Source organism: Rhea americana, unplaced genomic scaffold, assembly GCF_003343005.1.
Source record: "Rhea americana isolate MKP2758 unplaced genomic scaffold, rheAme1 scaffold_10, whole genome shotgun sequence".
In the NCBI taxonomy this organism is placed as follows: domain Eukaryota; kingdom Metazoa; phylum Chordata; class Aves; order Rheiformes; family Rheidae; genus Rhea; species Rhea americana.
In genome coordinates, this window is record NW_028185039.1 from 1,538,685 (window position 1) to 1,562,424 (window position 23,740).

General features: G+C 44.1%; 1 protein-coding gene across 2 annotated transcripts in view; it reads left to right on the forward strand.

Annotated features, from left to right (window-relative positions):
- Positions 1 to 23,740, forward strand: part of MAD1L1 (mitotic arrest deficient 1 like 1) — a 361,949-nt gene that overhangs the window by 266,585 nt on the left and 71,624 nt on the right. For both annotated transcript variants that reach the window (XM_085301122.1, XM_085301129.1), the window contains exon 17: positions 1,722 to 1,912. In XM_085301122.1, coding sequence (XP_085157248.1) covers positions 1,722 to 1,912 — 191 coding nt within the window. The remainder of the gene's footprint in view (positions 1 to 1,721; positions 1,913 to 23,740) is intronic.

Below are 23,740 nucleotides of genomic sequence, written 5' to 3' on the forward strand. Positions count from 1 at the left end.
ACCTGCCATCCCCCAGCAGTTGGGGGGTTCCCTATAKAGTAGTGTTTTAATGAACAAGCTGTCATGTGATGTTTCCTAAGCTGGTTTGCTCTCCTTGCTGAAGCAATATTAGCTGAAACAAGCCGGGGAGAGCCAGAATGAGGGAAATACCTTGCTCTTAATTTGTCTACACAAGCAGCTCAGGCAGGAGCTGAATTAACTGAAGGTAGGGAGTTAGCCCGCATTAACTCTGCCTGCGTGGATGCCCTCAGAAGTAAAGGGACACGTAGTTCTTTGTAACCGTTAAAGAATTCTTGCCCTTTCCTAGGGATTAAGCTGAACTGGATTAAGGCTAAAGTACTTCTGCCTCAGTGGCATTCAAAGCACTTGAACTTAACACATTGAATTACCTTTTGTCCTGAGCRAAAGGCAAGGGGAGGCCCGCGTGGCTCCTCGGGCGGCTGCTCGGCGGGGAGCCCCGCGGGAGCCCTCCTAGCCCAGGCCTTGCCTTTCCTAGCCTTACTGTTACCGTTCCCAGGTTCTTCGTGCACTGCGCTTGGGAGGTCGAGGGTAACACGTCTTGGCAAATACTCAAGCAGACCTTTATCCAGATAGTTTGGCTGACAGTAATACTGTGGCATGGGCTGTATAAGCCAGCCAGCAACCTTCATTYGTGCCTAAGCAGTTGCCTTGCACTGAAGTTTCTGCTCTCTAGTGCTGGAGCCTGAACTAGCTAAAATAAAGAGATATGGCCTACATGTGCTGCAAATATGTTACTAATCACTGTATAGACAGACATAGCCTTAAGCTCAGAATGACAGAGATAGCTGAACGAGGAAGTCTATTTGTTTGCTTTGAGTAGTCGGGTTTTTCCAGCCTTGGACTGCAGTGTTGATCAAACAGGCTGACTTGGGAGAGATCTCTAATGTATATTAAAGTAAAGCCAATCTCTGTAATTAATGGGGGGATAAATCGAGGTTTAATTACTCAGAAGGCACCTTGGGTGAAAGATTCATGGTAATTGTTGTGTATCGTCTTGAAGGATTCACAGTGCTGGCAGCTCCCGTTGTGGCAATAAAACACGGGGTGAGTGGCAGGCAGTCTTGCAGGACCTGTCTTCCAGGGACTAGTCCAGTTAAGGTAGCAAATGGAATGAGACAGTGGTACTCCTCAGGCTTTTTATAACAATGAAAGCCCCTTCCCAAATCTTAAGGGATTCCTAGACAGCGTGACAATTTGAGATCAAAGCACTTACAGTCAAATGAAGTGTGCATTGGAGGAGATTTCCCTTATTGCCAGCTTCCTCCTGACACAACCCTACAGAGACGTATTCATAACCATTTTTTCCTCTTTCTTGCTCCCTCTAGCACAATAGCCTGCTCTTGTGTTCTGGATAGGAATTAAGATGTGTGTGTGTGTGGCAGGGTGGGGGKGGGGGGGGACAGATGCTATATCTTTGAATTTTGTAGTAAGTTGTTAAAAGACTGGCTGAGCAAAAGAAAAAATCATCTTACTAAGATGTGTCTGTTTTCCTCTCTTTCCAGTTTATTATCCTTTGGTCTTCTGGGGGCAGGAAGAGAGGAATCTACCTTGCTTATTTCTTTACTCTGCTTGCTTAATTCACTTTTTAGAAATGTAATTAACCTTTTCAATTCACTTAGTTTGGCTAGTACTGTAAATACAGCGCAAGGTCTCTGTGCTGATGACATATAACAAAGTACTCGTTGTCTTCCCTTTCTTAGAGCTCAAGAAGCAAGTGGAAAGTGCAGAACTGAAAAACCAGCGTCTGAAAGAAGTTTTTCAGACAAAGATCCAAGAGTTTCGCAAGGTGTGCTACACGCTAACAGGATACCAGATTGACATCACAACTGAGAACCAGTATCGACTCACCTCAATTTATGCCGAGCACCAAGGGGACTGCCTGCTCTTCAAGGTAGGCCTGCGTACTCCTCACTGCACCTGCTTCTTTGGGTTCCTCATTTTCAGTGTGCTGGGATGTACTTGCTCTTTCTCAGTGATTACACTGGAAAATCACTGCTCCCCTGCTACATGACAAGTTTTTCCTTCTGAGGGAAGTAAAGATCCTTTCTTCTTTTAAAAAATTGCCTTGGAAGATTTGGCGTCTGGTCTCTCACTTATATATCAAAGTAAAACAGGAGTAACTAGAAGAGACTATATATGCATAATACCTAAGATGTCTGGCCTTACAATGCACCTTTTTCTATTATCAGTGATATATGCTACAGTAATAAAACCATACGTAACCATCAAGGTTTCATCCTCACTTCACTGTAAGAGATGTTCCTACTGCCTTTGCTATCCTCTAGCCTGTATGTGTATCATCATCTTGTCTTCATGTAAATCGGAATCTCTTTTGAGCTCATCCTTGTTTGTGCAAAGTGTCATTTGTCTGAGCGGCACTGATGAGTAAGAAGAATAGTCTGCCTGCTGTCAAYCTAGCACAGCATTGGTCTAGCTAGGCGGTCTGAGTTTGGGTTGTGGTTTGATAGGTGATGTTTTTCTTCTGTGCTATCCTCCCGATAGCACAGCTAGACTGACACATCAGAGAACTAGGTGTGACATTAGAGTTACCAAGCTGTTTAGTGGCATCTTTACATTGGTTCGAGTGTCAATAGCCCAGGTTTACAGATCAGTGGGAGAACTCTTCCCTTCTCTGTGGCAACCACAGTGGGCATCAAAATCACATTTGGTTCCAATTGATTCCTGTGGGGTGAGTCTCATATATGAGAAGGATGAAGATTTGGAGGGGTTCAATACCAGCAGGGAATATACAAGCAAGAACTGGAGAAGATCTGTTTCTACAGACTGACTGYCATGTGCAGCATGCACAATGCTGCAGTCCTATTTCTTTACATAACAAGACAACAATTTCGGCCAATTTTAGAGCTCCAAAGAAAACGCACCAAATAAAGCAAGTTGACAGTAAGTATAAGACAGAACTTAGGTTCCTTAACTTAAAACTAGGAAAATATCCTCAAAATAGTTATGTTACTTGGCCTTATGAGGTTTCTGGACTGAGTCAAATGACAGTTGGAAAAGAAAGCCCACTGTCCAAGGAGAATGACAACTTTGTTTTGAGGTACTGTCCTTGAATCCTGAAAGTATTTGTCTGTTGAGATGGTGCAACTCTTAGCTCTAAGACCTCCACRGGCCTGTGTTCACACCTGTATTGTTGTATGTTTAGTGATTATTCAGACTCCTGGAGATTTCTTYTGGATGCCATGGCAAGACAGTGCAAGTAACAGTTTTTCCTGTATCCCAAGCAGAGTGTGTATTGCAGGAGAAATGCACATGTATGGCRAGAGTTATATGGAAAGATTGCATACTGCACATCTGAACCAGACCTGACTGGCTTCTTTTTAGTTTTYTTCCAGTAGCATCAAAATCTTCTTCATGCCATGGCAATAGAAATAGTTTACTTGAAGGACAGCGAATAGGCAAGTGTAGATTCTTTTGTCTAAATGGTATTTTTGCTTTCTTTCCTTCACTCACGTCTTCATTCCCAAGTATTTCTGAAGGAAGGATTCACTGTCACCAGGTAGAACAGAAGTTTCAAGATCTCATACTTGCCAAATCCGAGGATGGGTTGCTTGTTGGTTCCTGGGATTCCTCTGCCTGTCTTRCTTCACACACCTCATTGGATAAAAGAAGCAGATTCGATAATCAGAGCCTGAACAGCAGAATCTCAGACCCTTTCTCACTGTTCATTAAATCGCAGACAATTCCCAAAGTCTGTAGTWTAGAATAGCAGTGGAATATAAACAACACAGTGTTTCCTTGCTGAGTCCTGGCAGCTGGTTCTCATATATCTACCAACGCTTGAATCCTGACTATGGCTTTTCAGCGAGGTTGTGTGTTTATGCTGTGGAATTTCCGAGCCATAACCGACTGTGGGTGTTTGTGTGCATTTCATTAACCCAAAGAGGTCACAAAGCAGGGAATGCTATTTGTATTTATTCTATTCAAGCAATTTATGGAACAGGATCTATATAATTAAACTGGAGAAGTCCCCTGGCTCTTTACAAGCTTCTGTAGTTTGCCTGTAAACTTTAGGGCATATTTCAGTAGCACTGCTGGTGGCATTTAATTTTCAGCAAGGCTTCAATAGCAGGGATGCAGTAGTAGCTACTGTAATATAACTCTTCAAAGCTAAATGAAGATGAAAGACGTGCTTAGTTTTCTGAAGTAATATATGTTGTTACTGTAGTTAGAGCATATTATCTACATGCTGTATGTTTCCAACCAATTCACGTTAATTAGAATTACAGCCTCAGTGAAAGGGTTAATCACAATGGCATGCTGTGAATACAAATGACTACATCCATAAATGAGCACTGAATTCCAATGAAACCATATCAATATTTATTGGCAATCCCTATGGATACAACAGATGAACTCATCAACTTAAAGGATGTTCCAGTGGTGTTCAGACCCRCCGTGTGTGAGTGCGTAGGCAGCAAGGCACAGCTCAGACTTCACATCTTGTGCTTGCTTGCTTTTTTGTATTCTTTTAATTAAATACTGTGGAAAGTGAGGTAGAGATTCCTCACCAGGATTTTAGTTGCTGGTGATGTGGGGGGAAAGAARTACATGACAGTTACTGGGTCACCTGGCAATTTCATATTCTGTTACTTTTGCTGGTACATTAGATGTGTTAGTCCATAATAAAAACTTTGTATTCTGCATAATGCTTGTGATATGTATCTAGGCCAGGCCACTYATGAGATACAAAAAGAGTAAATGCAGTTCTTGGGTAACAATCTATTACAGATATCTGTTAAAGCAAACAAACATTGCTGGGAAACCTCAAAATCAGTTCRGTTAACTTGGAATTAAGCTGTGGCAAATGAGGATGTCGTTTGGCCACATGTACATCATGCTGTTTACCCTTCTCTCTGGGTAGGTCCCGAATGACAGTAACRCAATGAGGTCTTTTAAAAGGCAGTGAAAATTGTTTCAGACAAAGCAAGGCTTTTGGTAAACAGAGAGACTGGTCAAATTTGAAGAGGAGATGATTTGGAGACACTCATCTAAATGAACAAACAGTGCAGAGAAATAAATTGTGGGCTTTTGTGTGTGTGTGCCTGAAGAACATGGTCCCAGTCAAGGTATTTGAAGCTAATCAGTTTGAAATGGAAGCAGAGGAAATCTTTTAATTTATGACCATACTGCTTTAAGGTGTTGTTGAGAGCGGGAGCTCAGTTGTTTTGTAACTGTGGTATTGTGTCTCAGCCCATAAAYAGTCCTGGCCAAAAGGCTGCATTTAGACAGCACATCAGCTTCTGGTTCCCCTTTTTTTCTGTGTCCCCAGAGCCAGTCTTCCAGAATATAGAATTTTGTCTCATTCCAGATCTTGCCCATGTTGTTATTTTCTGCCAACACTATTAAACAGAAACATGAACACCAGCAGTGGTTCRTAGAAAAGCATCCCCAAGATGGTAGGCCTTCTACCTTGAAAGAGCGTACCCAAGATATCAGCCAGCAGATGAAAACAGAAGCATCATGACATAGTTCACGGATGTTGCCAGCCTGAGGGTGGCACTTCTTGCTGCAAAATAAAACCTTTATTGATGTCCAGTTGGAAAAGTGGTATGGTAATAAAATGAGCAGCTTCTCTGCAATCTGCTGAATTGTCAGACAGTGCTCACACACAGTCTTTGATTCAGATCTGTTTAAGCAGTTATGTGAAGAGTTGGTTTGCAGATGTATAAGGGAAACTGTCACTATAAAACTTCAAGGCAGCCTGAAGCGTTAACATGTCCTTCTCCTATGGTTTACTGTCAGTAYAACAGCAGAATGTAAGGGATGAAAAGATAAAGACTTTGCTAGTTTAGAGGTTCTTGGGTGGATGAAAGGTACAGTGCAAGAGCAGCTACCAGCTGCAGATTGATGACTACCATGGAACACTGGAGGAAAAGGTTATTCATGGTACAATTAGTGAGGATATAGGTATCTGGAATTGATGGTCCTGATGGAGCCTGGAAGAACTGGAATTACCTCAGCCACTGATTGCTGGAAGGTGGGAGTCAGTATGCAACGACAAATCATGCTCACACTTATTAATATTTACTGTTTCTTAAGCTTCTCCCCGAACATCTGCTACTGGTGGCTATTTGGAAGCAGGATGCTAGGCTAGATGGACTTAGAGCAGTTCTTATAGTAAAGAAACAACTGGAGCTTAATAGAAGGCTGCGGTAGGTAGGAATGCAGGTAACTTCCTTCCCCTCCTTTGTTTATTTACTAAATTAACATTTCTTTCCTTGCCCTCTTAATTTGCTAGTCTTTCTTCGCTTGCCCCATTGCTTGTGTGGTCCTGTCACCTCTACATTTACAGGATGTGTGAGTTGTGCCTATAGGGCAACTATAGGGATAGGAAGTAATAGTTCAACCCTCTATTCTGGAAGAGGGGAATGAGGCTGGGTCGAATAAGAGAGAACTCAGAGGTAATGTTTCAAACACAACATGATGCCAACAAATTACTAGCTGAAGGAGAGAGACAAAATTCAARTGGTTAAATGTGCGAGGGGAAGTCTAATCTGCTGGGAATACAGAGGTTGCAGTATGGGTGCGACAGCAGAGAGGCTTGGGTGCACAACTGCCTATGCACGCCTTGGACAAAGCAGRCTCATTAATACGAGGACGATTTTTGCTTGTTCATGTTTGGTCTTGCAGCTGATAGCACTGTGGGAGCTTGGATCAGAGCACGCATGCTGGCAGGCTTGCAGTTTCAGTTGTTTCCCCCTTGAACCCAGCAGAGTATCTTTGAGAAGCATGTTCTAGCTGTTTGTTTCTTTTTGCATGTCTATCTTCTCCCTCTCCTCCTCCTCACCCTTGATGAGTCTCAAGAGGAGAAAGAAATCGCAATTTTGATGGAGTGCTATTCTTCCAGCAGCCGTCTCGCRCTCCTGCACACACAATCAGAAATAACAATGGAGCTCATCGGTGGAGTGGGCCAGGCAGCGCGAGACTGATTAGAGATTGTAGGCCTCTGTTAACTCCTCATTCTTGTTAATTACAAGTTATTTTATTTTTATATTTTGTTTTCAATTTTCCCATGTGGTTTCTGGAGACTTGATTTCTGCGCAGCTCCGGGAGGCGCCTGCTGCTTCTGTGCAAGCGTGATGCCGGATGAGCTGCGCTGGAATTCCTGGAAAGGTCGGCAAGGAACTGTCTTCGCTTTCCCTAATCAACAGCTCTGAACCAAGCACTGTCAAGCAGTCTGTGGTGTTACAAGATGAAATCTAGTATTTAAACTTCCTACATTTCATGTTGCTTCGGGTGTTGTACTGACCTGTTTCATCTTAGGATCTAACTTTAATTCTTGCTACTGTCTTCATGTTATTCTGCTCTTTGTTTTTTTTTCTCCTCTTCCTCCTGACAGTACTTCTCTCTTGCTGCTTCYCTGATCAACTACCTACCCTCTAAAGCAGGAAGACACTGCGCTAGGTGGGATGAGGCRGATGCCCAACCCCTCACTTTACAAGAGAAGGCCTGTTTTCAGRTGGGACAGATGGGTTGGCTCACAGATGCTGTGTTTAGAGTCAGACTGATCTGCATTTCTGCATCATTTGCTTCATAACCATCAGCTGGTGGCCACAGAGGTGCTTTTGCCATTTCCCCTCCCTGGCTCGCTCTTGCCCTGGTGGYGTGGCAGTGTTGTTGATGTACCCTGAGGTTTCCCTCCCTGCACCCCAAGTAGAGCAGTGCTTGTCTCTCCATGAGGCCTACATCTCCGTCCCACTTTGCTCCGCCAGTCTACTTTCCTCCTCTCTCAGCAAAGGAGGCACAGAAAAAGGGCAGCTTTCAAGTTGTTCCCCCAGACACTGCCCCGACCTGACTTCAGCCACCACCGCGCTGCAGACCCTGCTGCTGGTGGCCTCATTCCAGCAGGCCCCGCAGCCAGCCCAGCTGAGGGACCCTGCCCCGTCCTGCAGCTGCCGCCACTGCTCCGGCAAAAACAGTTAGGAAACAAATCACTGGAATGCACTTTTTAAGTTTTTTAGCAAGTTTGTGATTCACCTCCCTTCCAAACCTCCTTTTTCTCCATTAAAATAGCTCTTATTTAATGAAATGGGAGAGAGAACCCCGTCTGCCTAGGGAGAGTCACAGGTCACAAGAGCTTTTGCACACCAGCATGGAGCGCAGAAGGACACCGATGACGATTTAATTAAACCGGAGCCTCTGGGTCAGGACAGCAGTTGCGYGGCCTCGGAGGGTTGCCCGGTGCAGGGCACGGGCGGGCAGGCYGCGCGCCGGCTCCGTCCGTGCCCGGGGCAGCCGGGCGAGCGGAGGCGCCTTTGCAGGGGCCAAGCATCCCCCCGACGGCGCCCGCACCGCTGCCTTCCAGCCGCGCTGGGGGCTGCGCGGGCCTGCGCTCGCGCCCGGCGAGAGGAGCGGTGCTCACGGATGGATAGCATAGGGGGGATATAAGCAAAGCCCTCCCGGATTTCGTTCCTGTCTGCTCCTCACAGCTTTGGGCTGGGCTCACTCCACTTTCTGTCCCTCTTGCCTGGGTTCAGGATCTTACCAGCGCTTCTGGGGTTGAGAAGCTCTTTGAAATGTTCTGCRGCGCATGAAGACGTTGGAGCTATAACCGTGCCGCCAGCTTTTGCTGCAGGTGAGCAGAGGCAGCCGATGGGTTCTCAGCCCTGCCACGGAGCCGGCGYGGGGTGGAGGCTCGCCGGGCCGGCCGGCTTGGTGCCCTGCCCACGCTCCGGCTCCCTGCGGGCGCTCACTGCCTTTTGACGGCGTGAAAACTCTCCCATCTATTTAATTGTTTTTGAACCACGGGTAGTTTCAAAAAGTGTTCGAGTCTGTGTGATCAGAGCTCTTGAAGGAACCGGCGATGGCTTCGAGCCTGGGAGGCCGGGGAATACAAAGGCCCCGTCGCAGCGCGCGTGAGACGGGGCGTTTTGAAAAGCTGCTTTTGATGCACACTTGTCCTGAATCCACAGAACATGCAGAGCTGTGTCAGCAAACCGTAACCCCACTCCTCGCTCGCTCTTGTGTACAAAGCTGCGAATGAAAAGGCGCAGAAACTTCCGGAGGTTTTCTTCTGTTTTTTTGGCGGGGCGGGAGGCCCTGAATTTTTGGGTACCATGCATTTGGTACCCAAATTTGCAGTTTGGCGAACGAGCACCACCTTCGCTGGCTGCCCCGCATGTTGCTAGTGCTAAGCTGGGCCGGGCAGMCAGCCAGCCGGGGCTAGCGCGGAGGGAGCAAGCGCCGCTTTCCCACACATTGGCCTGGAAATTGTAAACCAGTTTCTTCCTTTCGCTGGTGCATCGCCAGCTTGATAATGTCTCAGTTATTATCCTGCCTGTTTCACTCTCCTATAAAGCGACATTGCTGTAGATAGCTTGGAAAAGCCTGAKGACTCCTTATAGTTGGCTATGAAGATTGGCTGAGAGGGAATGCAATCAGAGCACTGGCCGAGGAACTTCAAGGTGACTTTTGCGCTGACGCTTCCCCTTTTCCCTGTATGTTCCAAGAACAGATTTGTGAGAAGACCTCTTAGAAAAAAAAAAAAAAGCAGTCAGCTCTAGGAAAAAAATGAGGTAAGATATAGCTGGTAACATATGGCAAAGCATCTACCAGCCTTCAAGTTGCCCCAGTTATTAGCAGCACAGCTCCCTGCAGCTCAGCCTACGCAAAGGCACCAGAAGAGTGGCAGCTCTCCGCTGCTGCTCTTCTTTCTTGAGTGAGCAGCATGTTGTTTAAATGCAAATATAATTAGGACTTATCTCTTGCTTTGGGAGTTATAGTTACTACCTGCGCTTGACTGGGGCAAAAGATTTGCTAATCTCCAGGGAGGAAATATAATTAGTGATGGAAGGAGGGAGGTGTTGTTTGTGTGTACAAAAAGCTGTCTGCAAATATTGAAACACAGCAAAAGATTCCCATGGGTGATGTGGTCTTGATATATCTATCATCTGTATCTGAAGTCTACATCTGGGCTCATATAAATGTCTCCCATTAATTTTATATGTTGTGGTGTAAATATGAATGATTCTGTTTTGCCATCATCTGGGATTTCAGAGTTAAAAGGTTGCAAACTAAACTTAGTTTGGCTGATGAGGTTGTTGGCCATTTCCCACCGGGCCTGACAGCTGAGTGGGGACAGATATAGTGGGGGAGCACTGAGGAGCAGAGGATGGAGTGTCATGGTCGCAGTTCCCCTGTGGACTGCCACCAAGGGCTGARACTGGAGCCAGGAGCTCCAAACTGTACATTCCTTCTGTCATCCTTATTACTGTGCTTCAAAGTCTAAATGCTCAATTACTACATGGCTCTTAACCATGAAGTTAGTGCTACGTAAACCAGTTAATATGCTTTTTCTCTAACTAGCTTGCCAGTTTAAGATAAGAGCCCATATTTCAAAGCTTGTTAGGCAGCTGCTCTTTATAGGAACCCAAGCTCTTCAARGTCTGGGTGTTCCCTGAGAGCTTTAACTAAGCAGAGGTCTCCTGCATTTTATTTTTAAGAGACTRCTTTTAGGAAAGCAAAAACACTAACCGGTGCTCTCCTCTGTGAGTGCACTTTCTGCTTTGCTACAAGATATCCTAACTATATTCCAAGGGAATTATTGCTGAGGATGGTTGGAAGCATGTCAGGCATTTGGACATGGCCTTTCTTGATTTGATGTACTTCACACTGTTGGGGGGGTCTTAAGCACAATGTGCCACCAAGTCTCTTCAAATCATAACATGTTCTGCAAGTGTGGTAATGGAAATCTATTAATCTTTGTATCCTTGCTATGGTGCTGTATCTGTGCAACAGTGACAGAACGCAGAAGTGAACTGAAAAGCCTTTGAAAGAGCATTGCTACATGGAGTGTTGATGTAACTCTGGCAGGGTCCTGCACTATGCTATTGGACAAGTCTTTGCAACTCTGCTCTTTACATACCATATACTTAAGAGATTAATACATAATATGGACATAAATTAGTGTTAGGATTTAATAATGTGTCAATTTCTTATTTCATATGCATGGAAATGGTGAAAAATCTGTCCTATCGTCCCATTTGCTTCATACAAACAAATGCACAAATGGTCCTAACTCTGTATACAGAAAATTTTAATTCAGATCTATATGAAAGTTAGCAATAAGAGCAGGTAACTTAGTACTATTTTAGGACTTTGGATTTAATATATTTTCTTGTTTGCAAATTGCAYGAGAACATCTTTTGAGCAAGAAATAGGGAGAGATATTTTATGTCAAATCTATTTTATAAGGATTCATAGCTAAATCACATTGCTTCTTCCTCCTTCACAGGGGAAGCAGGGAAGTTGAGAGCTGAGGATGACCTCCAGCTTTGATAACTCCCCAGATTGTCCTTTGATGGCATCTTTAGCTTCTAGATGAAGAAGACAAGCCTGTCTGACTRTATCTTGGAGGAAATGTATCAGCTCATATCAAACTGAGGCTTGAAAATTTTAATTTGTTCCTAATCTGTATTCAGTTTCAGCAAAAAYATATAGCTGATAATAGTGGAACTATTTGAACCATGTTCTGGGGAACTGACATAAATTTCAACCTTAAACTGAAGGGTTTCTCTGTCTTAATGGAAGGCTCTAGAGAATGTTTCATATGATAGCTGTCACTATGCATTTCTGGGATGTATCTGACTCTAGAAAGAGAATATTTGCAGATGATTTTTGTATAAAGCAGATAGTGGAATAGATGTGCGTGGGCTAAGGCAGGGGTTTATACTCCTGTGGGTATGCTCAGTGAATAGTTCGCGTGCTGTATGCAGTGTAGTTACAGTGAATCTACAGCAAAGGTTTCCAGCAGCTGTAGGTTTGTGTTCCCTGATGTTGAGAGAAACGGCCCAGCTGACAGCTGTGCTGAGGCCCACAGGTTCTGGACATGTGTGCAAACAGCTGTCCTTCATCGCATTTCCCAGGAGGCCATCGGACAACTGTGTATTTCTCTGACAGAGAAGAATCTCACTGTCTTGTCCTGGGAAAACATAGGAGATGTCCTTGCCTTTTTGGCAGAGTCACTGCAGCCCAAAGTTGTTTTTCTTCATGTAATTCCATTAGAGTGATGACAGCTTCAAGTTGGAACAGAAAAAGACCTGATGAAAGGGCCACTCTATAAGTGGGAAAGATAGACAGAGTGGAAGCAGTAACTAGCAAGGTAATAGATGGTGATGGATCTATAATCTCCGAGACTGCTGTAAGCAGTAAATTCCTAAATAGTGTCCTTTCAGCCTTAACCTATTTATTTGCAAAGTGCTAAATTTAATTTTCCTTAGTCTGCAGGAAAGCATCATCCCAGGAATAAACCTTTAGCCCAGCCAAGAAACGGTGCCAAACTGCTTGTTCCAGCAATTCCATTTCCTCCTTCCTCTACATGGAGCATCAGGCCCATGCACCTCACCGCACATCGCCTCTAAGGCATGATGGTGTCATGAGATGGGCTCCAATTCTGCTCTAAGGTGGGAKGTATTCTGCTTTAAAAGGGGGGATTTAATTGCTCAGGTGCAGGGTGGGCTCAGTAGAGCCAGCGGAACTGAGTGAGACTCTTATGAATTAACCTATTCTGGAGGAGGAAGGGCTGGCACGTGACAGCATGTGAAGGAGCAAGCACTGTGCATACTGATGCTCCATCCCTCCTGCAGATCCAGGCTCTCAGAATACTTTCAAGTATTGAGCATCATATAAAAAGCCTGTGTATTCTRAAACTCTAGCAAAGACAGCATCTTCAGGAGGAAAAACAGTGAGGTTTTCCGGACAACCAACATTTGGCGCATTTGCCCTGCGAAGTGTCAGGGCATACAGTAAAAGTATTWCAGGCTTCTGCGTGTCGCTTGTAGTTCCTGGTAGCACTGTGCTGGTGATGTGCACAGCATGTATCCTTTGGAGCTAGCAAAGAAGTTTCCCCGCAAAATTCACAAGTCAGTCGGGATTTTAGAAATGTTAGCTAAATAAAATATTTTAGGAAGAAATGTGCAGTGTCCAAATCCTCTGTCCTCCCAGGAGTTGCCTTTGAGCAGGAAATCTGTGTTTCTATAGTTTTTACAACCCCAGTGAAGTGCACTCTGGGCTGTTGTTAATCCCGTTGGTTTGGAGAAGGATCGGTTTCAGTATCAGAGTTGGCTGTTTTGCTGCATCCAAAGATTTTCAGCGGAGTTCCTCRAGTGCTTCCTATTTCCTCTTTGTCCTTTTTTATCCCTCTTAAGGCAGCGCAAGCAGTGCTGTGTTGGCTGATAGGGAATATCCTATCAGTGCTCCCACTGTGTTCTCAGCCTGTGGCTGCTCCGTGGATGGGAAGACTGTCCTTCCCAAGGATGGAGGTGTTTGCCGTCTGTCTTCTGCTTTTAGGCTTAGTTGGGTTTTTTACTTAGATAGGTTCAACATTTGTAAAGTGCAATGGAAAAGACGGTCTTATTTTTCAATATTTGTTCTATTTTTGCCACTTCATAGCATTTTGGGAATGAATTTTATATCCAGCCATTCTTCCTCCTTCTCCTATTTAAATCTGGAAAAGTGTTCTGGGCTTCTTAGCTTGCATGTGCTGCTGAAAGCTCTGACTTCTCTCTCAGGTTTGTTTTAAAATAAACAAAAATAGTGGTGCCAAGAACTGAGGATAGAGAATTGCACAGGCTCCTTTGCCTGTTTCTTCCTCTGATGCAGAGCTGATGGGAAGGGTGGGTCCAGTGCTGTCTGGACCAAGTACCTCCTGAGTTGATACTGAATTTTCAGCCAGGATCTCTGCTTTTGCAGCACGGGGAGACATTGCTCCCTTCCAGGGTGGAAGCTGTGCAGTCTTGCAGCCTCTCCTCACCAGTTCACAGGTTCCTCGGCTCATTCTCTTCCCACTGGTGGGCATGGCTGCAGAGGAGAAAATAGACTTTGACTGTGAGACAAGAAACTGTCATTCTCTGTTATTCTTTCATTTTAAAGTGCAGTGTCGTAGGAAACTTCATTAGCCACACTGAAAGTCTCTCAGCTTACAATCAGCTTGCCAAAGAGTGACAGATGCACAGTGTTTATTAATATTTACATTCATTTGGGGATTTTCCCTTACCCAGAGGATTGTGTAAAAAGCCATCAGTGCCTGAGCCTTGGAAGAACCTAGGTTTTGCTCTCTGCACTTTATCAAGTGTTGATAGGTTGTTAAAGTGAAATGGCTTCTCCACAAAAGCAGGACTTGATTAACTTAAAAACAGATTTTCCTACCAGATCATTTCCCTTTGAGCTGTGCCTGCCGAGAGACTTTGCATGCAGGGAGGAAGTGGGCAGTGTACCAAAGGCCTTCAAACTGCACAGGGGCATCTCCAGCTTGCCTGAGCTGCTTCCATCACTTAGGGACTGAAATTTTAATCATTGAATTAATTTTTCAGAAACCAGAGTGCAAATCTGCACCCCTGGTGGCATTAATAATGAATGCAGGAAAGAGAGACTAGAAGGAGAGAGAGGGGCTAGGAAATTTGGTTTGAGGAGTATACTTTTTTGATTATTATTTCGAAGAGATGATGTATGTGTTGGATCTCCTTATCTCGGGGCCTTTCTACTTATCTCACCCGTGCTTTGTCCAGTAAAGAATCTGCTTTATTTCTGTCCAAGGTATCTTTTGAATACTTTTTACCCACTTGTCTCTGCCTGGAATTTCTTTTCCCTTTTGCAGGATAAATAGCCAAGTTCGTACATGCACGGTCCCCATCCTAATCTCCAAAGCAGCCCCTCGAGGCAGTGTGGGGGCTTCAGTGCATGTGTCGTATCTCTGCTAGCAAAGTGCTCTCAATGCTGACAGCAAAATGGCAGGCTGCAGGCTCACCTGCTCCAGCTGACTTAAAGAGGACGAGGCCTGAACTGCAGCCAAGACGCCAAAGCTTCTGCCTCACTTTTGGCTCCTTCCTCCTCTCTGAAAGAGCATGACRATTTTTTTCCTAATTAAAAGTATTATATACCAGATTAATTAGAAATGAAAGTGGTTTTTTTCCCTTCCCTTTGTATCAGTGGAAAATGCTTATTCCAGGCAACTGCAAAAGGGAGCAGGGATTTCTCCCTTTAATGGATTCCAGGCAATTTGCCTGTGGACAGCTATCTTATAAATAATGAATGTTTGCACAAATTTTCCCAATTCTCAGGCAGCGCAGGTGGTCTTCGTTTCACCATCCAAAACAAATTTGGGAACAGCAGGATGTTTTGTTCCTCAGTCGCCATGTGAGAGGGGCAGTTCCTCATGTTCCCCCCTTCTTTCCGCTCTGGATGGATCATTAAGACCACCTACAGTTACGGATATGTATAAAAATATTTATTTATTTATCTGAAATCCTGCCAGGCAAACACAACGCCACTCTGCTGTTCTTCCTTGCTGTCACACAGTGCTGCCAGAAAAGCCAGCGCGGGCATTTGCAGCTGAGCAGGCACGTTTGCGTAAGCAGGAGGTCTCTGAATAGTCGAATAGGCTGAGCTCTCTACAGCATGTGGGATTATTGCCAGTGGACAAGACCAAAGGCCAGGTATGCGTGTGCTTGATCACAGGAATTTTCCAGGGCCTTTGTACTCTCCTCTGAGTCGCGCAGTAAGCGGATGATTCTTTGCATCATTATATTAATCTTTGAGAAATGAGGATTTGATTCAATGTGTGCTCCACAGAGACCATACAAGAGGAGAAATCCTCTCCCAGAAAAAAAGCTATTCTTGTGCTAAAAGCACCCGAGAGTGATTTATACAGTTCAGAGACTTTACAGTGACCCTGGTGCAGGGATGAATTTCACTCCCGAGGAGGATGACATAGCCTGAGGGTTTCTCATATTGTGCTACTTCCTGAGTTTATTTCCTTTCCATTAAAACTGGTGTGTTGACTTCAGGAAGATGAAGGTGAAGGTCCCCAGCTGCACGAAGCTCCTGTGGTCATCAGCCACTTGGTTCAGAGAGAGGCTGGGGATTGGTCCAAGAATCTTTCTGTGGCTCTAAATACAGCAGCTAATGACACCTTCCACTGAGCGGGAAGAAAACAGAATTACTAAACTTGCAATTTGGCACAGTGGGAGTGTGAGTTTGTCCTGCCAGTTTCTTGTTGCTATATATTTCCAAGATTTTTTTTTTCTCACAAGCAGGTGGAATCCAGATTGGGGGGTTCATTTTAAGGACTCAAATTATGCGTATGGAAAGCACAGCCCCAAAAGGAAAAGACTAATGGCTGCTTATAAGTCATCTAGGATAAAGAGGGGAACGTGCTGGTTCTTTGGGAACTGGTGTATTTCTTGGCCTTATGAGTAATGTGTAGTGATGTCCCATTAGGAGCCGTGTTCCCGATACAGTGTTGAAGGAGATGTATATATTTCCATATAATTTTATTCATTTTGACTTATGGTTTAACTTTGTGCTAGGCAGACTGTGCAGAGGTTCCAGGAGAATATTATTTTAGATGGCTTTGGAGGCAAAAGAAAAAAGACGGCTGAAGGCAAGGTTAGAAATAGCTGAACATTTCCAGTTGAGCAAGTTTTACGGTCATGTGCTGTGATAATTGAAGGTTTGCTGTTAAATGCTACAAATTTGAGCTGGAGAGAAAACATGTCCTCAGATAGAGACTGCTGCAGTCTTTTGTTGCCATTGTGAGAAGTGAAGATGCTCTTAGGGTGAGGGGTGCCATTTCAAAGGAACCGTGAGGAGCAATAACGACAGCTTATTAAGGCCCTGTTGGTTTGGGGGTGATGTGTTTTTGTGATAGGTACAGCGGGTTTTGTAAAGAGGAGCCATTCATGTCCAGGGGTTGTGAAGGCCCATCCTGAAGATGCCGAAAATGCATGAGCAAGTCATGCATTAAGAAACTTAATTTTTCCGGCAGTGCCTAGAACGGACCTGTTAAGCTCTGCTTGTCCTGGGGCTGTTATGGGAGTTGGGGGGAAACCCTGCACAAGTGAATGCTGTGAAGATAACTGTCCTTCTTTCCCCTTGTACATCCCCAGTTGCTGTTCCCCAAAGTCTGTGCTGTAGCACAGGGGGACAGACAGCTACTACCAACTCAGGCTAGTGAGATATGCTCAAAAGCTAATTTCTGCAACTAGTGCCAAAATGCCTAGAGCAAATGAATGTATGGTTTCTGGGGCTATGACTTGCTTTAATGTTCTTATCAACTATTTTCCATTCTTTGTTAAAAGAGGTCAAAACTCATCCTCCTGGGTGGGGACCTCTAGAGCACAGTATTTATTATTAGGGCAGTACCATATCTTGTAATTACAGATGTAATTCCCATTTCTGTGGAGAGCCAGCCTACAGCCTGGCTACCATTGAAGACTTCCATGAGATGAATTAAACACGGATGGATTGAGCAATACAATGAATTTCAGCAGAGATCATTTGCCTAAACTCCTGCAAGTGTTCTAGACAAATAGGAAGAGTAAGTATCTTCCTGCATCTTCCTTTCCTTTCTGTTTCTTAGCAGACAAGAACAACCACACTGTTCTGGATGCTGTGAGGTACTGACATCTCGTGACCTGAGGCTTCGTTGTTTGAAAGATTAGCTTTTCTCTTAGTTTCTGCTATAGCAGCTGTGAGAAATCTGTATTTTTTTCCTGAGTGACACTTAAGTTTAAAGACTTTTGTCTGCAAAGGGCCTCTGTCTTAGGAAACTGCCATTGCGGTACATTTGAAGAGTCAGATTTTGGCAAGCTTCAAAGCATGATGTAAGAGATTCCTACTTAATTTAGCACTTCATTAACCTCACTTTTTTTTTTCCTTATCTACACGGGTGGTAGCAGGGGTTATGATATTCTGCAGGGAGTTCTGTAGTTTATATGGTTTGTATAAAATCATTTACGTAAGTGCAGAATAAATCAATCAAACCTTTAAAAAAGAAAAGCAGGGGAGAAAGCAATGAACTTTGGACTTGAAACAAAGAATAGGTGAAAGATCAACAAAGAAAGAAGAACAAAGAAGATGAACTGAGAGGAAGAATGGAAACAGAAAACTGCCATACAAAAAGGGAAGGAAAGAAAGAGGGGAAGAAGAGAGGTAAGAAAGATCAAAAAAGCGAAGGAAGGCTAGGCATATAAGTTGATCATAGGCGTATAAGTTAATCAGATATATTCTTCTCTATAGTTTTATTCATTTGATGTAAATTTGGGCCAGCTTCTTTACAGCAGTGTTAGTGGGAAGAAAGAAGCAAGAGCTGGTATCTTGAATGGTGAAGATGATAGGACTTGGGTCAAATTGCTACTGTTCTTAATAGGCATGGGATTTATTTAGCAGCACAACATACTGTAGGTAGTATGCCATTACAGTGTTACACAAAGTCTGTTGAATGAAAATCTTAAGCACATTGTATTAATTCAAAGGCAATATCCACAACATTCTTACACAGTCTCTGCTGCAGTTGTCAGTTGTTGCCCTACTTGTATTTTTATACAGCACCTGTGAACACGGAAGCTGGGTCAAATGTTCACTCGGGAGAATAGTCCTTCCATCTTCATTGAATTTCTGCAGCTTTGTTCAGGAAGGGTTTTGCTGCCAGCAGGTGTGAGGCTCTGCAGAGTCCCTTCTCAGAGGAAGGAAACTCTAATTCACCTTGCAAATGGAACGCTTTTCCTCTATAAATTTGTGTTTGCCTTCCTTACTTTCACACATTATCCTCCAAACAGATGATAGGCCTCAGCCCTGCTTAGTCCTCTTAATAACCTCAATCTGATGATGCACTAAGTCCTGAGGAGTCATGTACTGCACTCATAATTTTTCGGCAGTGCAGCTTCCACCTCTGTCCCCAGTAAACACCATCCTCTGAAACCACAATATAGACTCGTTTGGAACAGCAGAAAGGGGAAGGATATTCCCAGAGATCACAGAAAACCTGTCTTCCCATACGCATGTCTCAGAAGTAGAAGGTTTGTGTGCACATATGCTAGGATATTATTGGTTGGCAGGAAAAATGCCCTGAAAGTATACACATTGGCTATTGGCAGGTGTTCAAAGTTTCATGGATTATCCTCTGAGGCAGCGACAAGGTGAACAATAAGAGCTTAATTTAAGGAATGTTTTCCCTGCCTTCAGCACGTCTCTCCAGCTCACATCTCCATTCCCTGATTGCAGTGTAATCTCACTCATTACTCTGTGGCCATAACCTCCTCTCCCCCTTTCGGAGGTTAAGCAGTGGAGAACCAGCAGCCAATTTGTGTCCAGAATTAAGGTTGTGACCTTCTCTGCTTCCCTCCACACTCGTTGGCTGCTGAGGGAGGCACATGAAGGCTCTCCACTAATTGTTAGAAAAGAAAAATTTCTGACCTTAAATTGCTTACTGAGATGTTCCATAGTTTGTTTTCCTTTGTGTAGTGACAGTTCTCAGCAAGAACACAGGATTGATTGCTCTTGGTGTTTGTTGGAACTGCCAGATTTTACAGGAGTTGGGAGTATTCTAGTTATCAGATAGGAGACAGCTGGTCACTGTCCTGCTTCAGAGAGTGGGTTGTCCTCAGCAGATTTCAGCCACCTTTCAGGAAGCAACAGTCACGTCTGGAGAGATGACACTAGTTTAACTGCTAATGTTTCAAGTGGAGCGCTTGATAAGGAAGGCAAAATTGTAGATTYCTTTTTAGAAGGAACGGTGGAATTTTTCTCCTACCTGAATAAGACTGCAAGTTTGGGGCACAATTGACCCATTTATACTCACAAATGTACAACAGCTTTGTAGGTGGTAATGACTTCTGTCAAATTCCTTTATTTTATTTGTCACTTGAACTGTCAGCGTACAGAGGAACCATAAAGACTGCTCGTTGGTAGAAAGATGGCTTTAAGTTGCTGAATCATTACAAGCATCTCAATGCAGAAGGGCTAGCTTTGGGCTCTGGTTTCCCTGAGGACTTGAATGTTGTGGAAGGAACAGGAAAATCAGCCCTTGCTACATGTGAAGCTCCGTGCTCCCCACCAGTCTGAAGGTTGCTGCTTGCAATGCTGAAATCTTACAGTAAGGAATATATAGGTAAGGACTGGAGAAATGCTCAAGACTTCTACAAGGGCACAGAGGGCACTTCCATTGTTCTGCATTATAAGAATATGTTGCATTTGTCGTGTTCAAAACTGTAGGTAATTATATTTTACAATGATATCTGAGAACATCTGCTTCTCTTCCATTCTGTGCCAAGTCCCAAATTCAGAATTCCATGTTGTTTCTGCAACAGTCAGATAGTGTGTTTGCCCCCTAAAATAAGTAGAGGTTGCAAGGCAGAAGAAGAAATTCCTAGAGAAAGATTTTTTTCTTCTAAGAGCTTTTAATGACATCCATGCAGAGAGGAGAAGAGGAAGACAGAGCATGCAGAGGGAACGGGGAGAAAGCAGGTTCCTCTGTCTTATTGGGAGCTGCTGCCCTGCCCACCTTGGTGTMCTTCCCAAGCCAAGTCCAGCTCAGCAATTCTCCCTGCCCTGGTGAGCTGGGAGGAAGCCTCATGCCCTGCTGTTCCCAGGTATCCTGCCTGCCCAGCAGCTTCAGCTGCAACCCACGCTGCTGWGTACCATGTTAAATCAGCATCGCTGTGTCTTTGGTCTCTGTAAAGAGCAATAGTTCAGCCTCTGCGTAAGGGAGCTTCTGACAGAAAGCAGAGCACTGGAAGGAAACAAAAGTTCTCCAGATGAAAGAACCTACCTGCTCCTGTTTGTGTCAGGCAAAAAGTCACCAGAACTGCTAAAATGACCAAGCTAAATTGCCATTGACTGATGAATAATACTCCATAGATTAACAGCTTTACTGGAGTTGTGTGTCTGCTTGGATATGGGGTTCGTACTGCTGCTGTCTCTTCTCATCTCTGAGCCTCATCCACTTTTGGCTCTTTTATTTGATTTTTGTTTTTAATACATCCTGCTTTTAGCAGAAGTTTGAAAGTCTGGTGGAATCTGAGCTATAAATATTTATCTTCTATTTTCCTTTTGTTTTCCCTTTGGGAAAGCTCTTGGGTGATGGCAGAGATCCCATAGCAACTGCAGCTTTTCTTCTCTTAGCAGTCACTCAGAAACGGTAATGATGGTTAGTGTGTGGCAGAGAAGAAGAATGTAATCCATCTAGGCTAGACTTGCAAAGAGTAAATTGGAGTGAAAATAGATTAAATCTTTCCATAGTTCAATGGCAAAAGAAAATCACCCATCATTTGCCTCTCTTTCCTAGATATATTAAAAAGTAGGAAGTGCTCTGTCTCCAAACCCCTTCATTTCTAGACAGGCTTTATTTGCTCTCCTTTCTCGGCAGGTTTTATTAATACATTCTTTAAGGCAGTCCCTGCTGTGGTACAGCAGGCTCCCTTTGCTGCATGGTACAGAAAGATGTTCATAGTGCTTGCACAAGGAATGTAGGATCCTGAGCTCTGGGCTTGATGGGCACTCTCCAATTCTTCCATGTTTCGTTTCTGCCTTTTGCTTTAGACTTTTGAACGTCCTTTGGAAGGGAGCAGCAGAAACAATAATCAAGGGTTTGAAGGGATATCTACATTTTCAGTGTCTTTTGTCTCACATTATAGAAGTCCTAACTAGTGCAGATTAAAAAAAAAAAAAAAAAAAAAAAAAAAAGGAAGAAGAAAAAAAAGAAAATCTCTCCAAACCTGACTGTACTGTGAAAGTCCTGAGGTACTAAGTCGATCAACTGGTACAACAGGATGTTCAGAATGGTAGAAATCTTGACCTCCTTGAGGCCCCCAAATTGGGCCTTAGGGTTAAGCAGTATTAACAATACATTATTTGAAGGCCATAATCTTGTCCTTCTTCTCTTTCCATTTTTAGGCTTCAGGTTTATTGCTCTCCCAAGGAACTCAGAACATTTGATTAACTCGTAACTCACTAGTTCTTGGCACATTAAGCAGCAAATTTGACTCTAATTAACAGTTTTTATTAACCTAGGTTCCCCCTTTCCTCCCCCCGTTTTACTCTCAAGACACCTACACGCTGCAGGTTTTATACTTAAATTCTTCTTATTATTATTATTATTTTTTGGTAAATGCTAATGTGTGCAGAATTTGGGTTGTGCAGCTCAGAGGGAGGACGTGTCTGACAGAACATTTGCAAAGCAAATTTGGTCACCTGGAAGAGGCGTAAGGAACTGGATTCTCAAAGAGCTAGAGGCTGGCTCGGGGTTGGCTCAACACCAAAGAGGAAACCGTGACAATCGGGTGACAATCAGGTTTTCCTCAGCTATCCCCGTACTGTTTTGAGCAGCTCCTTGCTAGCTGAGAGTGGACCGGCTCAACCTCRAACACCCACTTACGGGCACAGCCTGGTATAGAAGGGGAGAAGGAGCATTGCTGAGGCTTTGAGCCCTCCCTGAGCCTGTCAGACTGCTGCTGCATGTAAATATTTGCAGGCCAGTGGAARTCCCTGGGAATCAAGTCAACTAACAGGACAGGACTGGTTTGGGAAGGTTGTCCTATAGATAGTGTTGGTAGTTATCCTAGGCATACTCCAAAGGGGTATTCTTTTGTCCTCCATGTGGGATCCTCTGGGACGGGCTCCCAGTGCTGCTGAAGATGTCCTCCAGCCCTTTCGCCAGAACCACAACCCAGACTTACGCATGCTGTCTGGGATGTCGAGCTGGCATTGCRACTGACCTGGTCAAATGGTTAGTGTTGCCGTTGGATGGCTTGCTCCTCACTTGTGGTCTGCATGGCGTGGCCAGCAGTGCTGGGGGAGAAAGGAGSATGAGTGCAGCTCTTCAGCCAGCACTGGCTATGGGAGCGGGACGCAGGCCCTTGGGGGCCTCCGYGGCCGGGTGCAGGATTGGCCTGGGGAGCAACAGGGATCAGCTGAGGATGCTTTTCTGCTTCAGCATCGGGATTTACCATGCTGTTTCATGTAGGCTATCAGTTAAACTAGCCTGTTGGCAAATATACAGCCAAAAAATCCAGGAATCCCCTGACTCTAATCCAGCTCTGCCATTTACTGCTGCACTCGATCTCATTTCCCATCGGCAAAATGGGCACAGGGATTACTCTGCTAGCGTCAAGGCATTCCAGTTTTGGTGTGTTAATTGTTACTGAAGTGTAAATTTTATCACTTGCATGGTAGAGGGAGTTTTCAGGCTTGTTCAAACACAGCAAGATGGTTTATTTTTGCTTTTCAAAGCATGCAGTRGTGTAACCTTGCCTAAGAAACTATCATGTTATCTTCATAAAGATGCTTTTGTAAGCTTTGGTAAATGTATTTAATCACTAACATACTGTGAATATGTCTAATCCAGTTTGGGATTTTTCTGAACTCTTGATCTATAAGGGACAGGCTCTGACAGTGAGCTCTAGAGGTGAATTCAGGGTTTCAGAAAAGAGCTTTTTGTATCAATTTAAAATTGCCATTCAGTTCCACTGGGTATCATTTCCTTCTCATCTTGTGAGAAAGAGTAAATATCTTCATTATTCTGTGCTTTCTCTTTGGCTTTTTCTTAACTGCTAAACAGCTGTGTTTTTATATTTTCTGTAACTAAAGCAAGTGAAGCTCTCCCAAGATAACACACAAGGAAGGCGAGGAATTTTAGTGCTCCTAAGAGGTAAAAGAGCCAAGGTCAGTGCAATGCCCCCCAACCCAATAATGTCATATGCAGTCTTTCCACATCCCAGTTCACTGTTGTACACAAATAGCTGAAGAATATGTTAGAGAAAACGGGTCCTTGGGGGACCCCACTGTGATCTTTTGCTACGTTGAATACTGATCGTGTGTTATCCTTCCTTTTTTATTTTATTCAGTTAATTTCTAGATTTGCATTAGCAGCACTCTATCCTTTGCTGCATTGCTGAAATAGTTTCAGGAAGCCTTATTGAAGGTA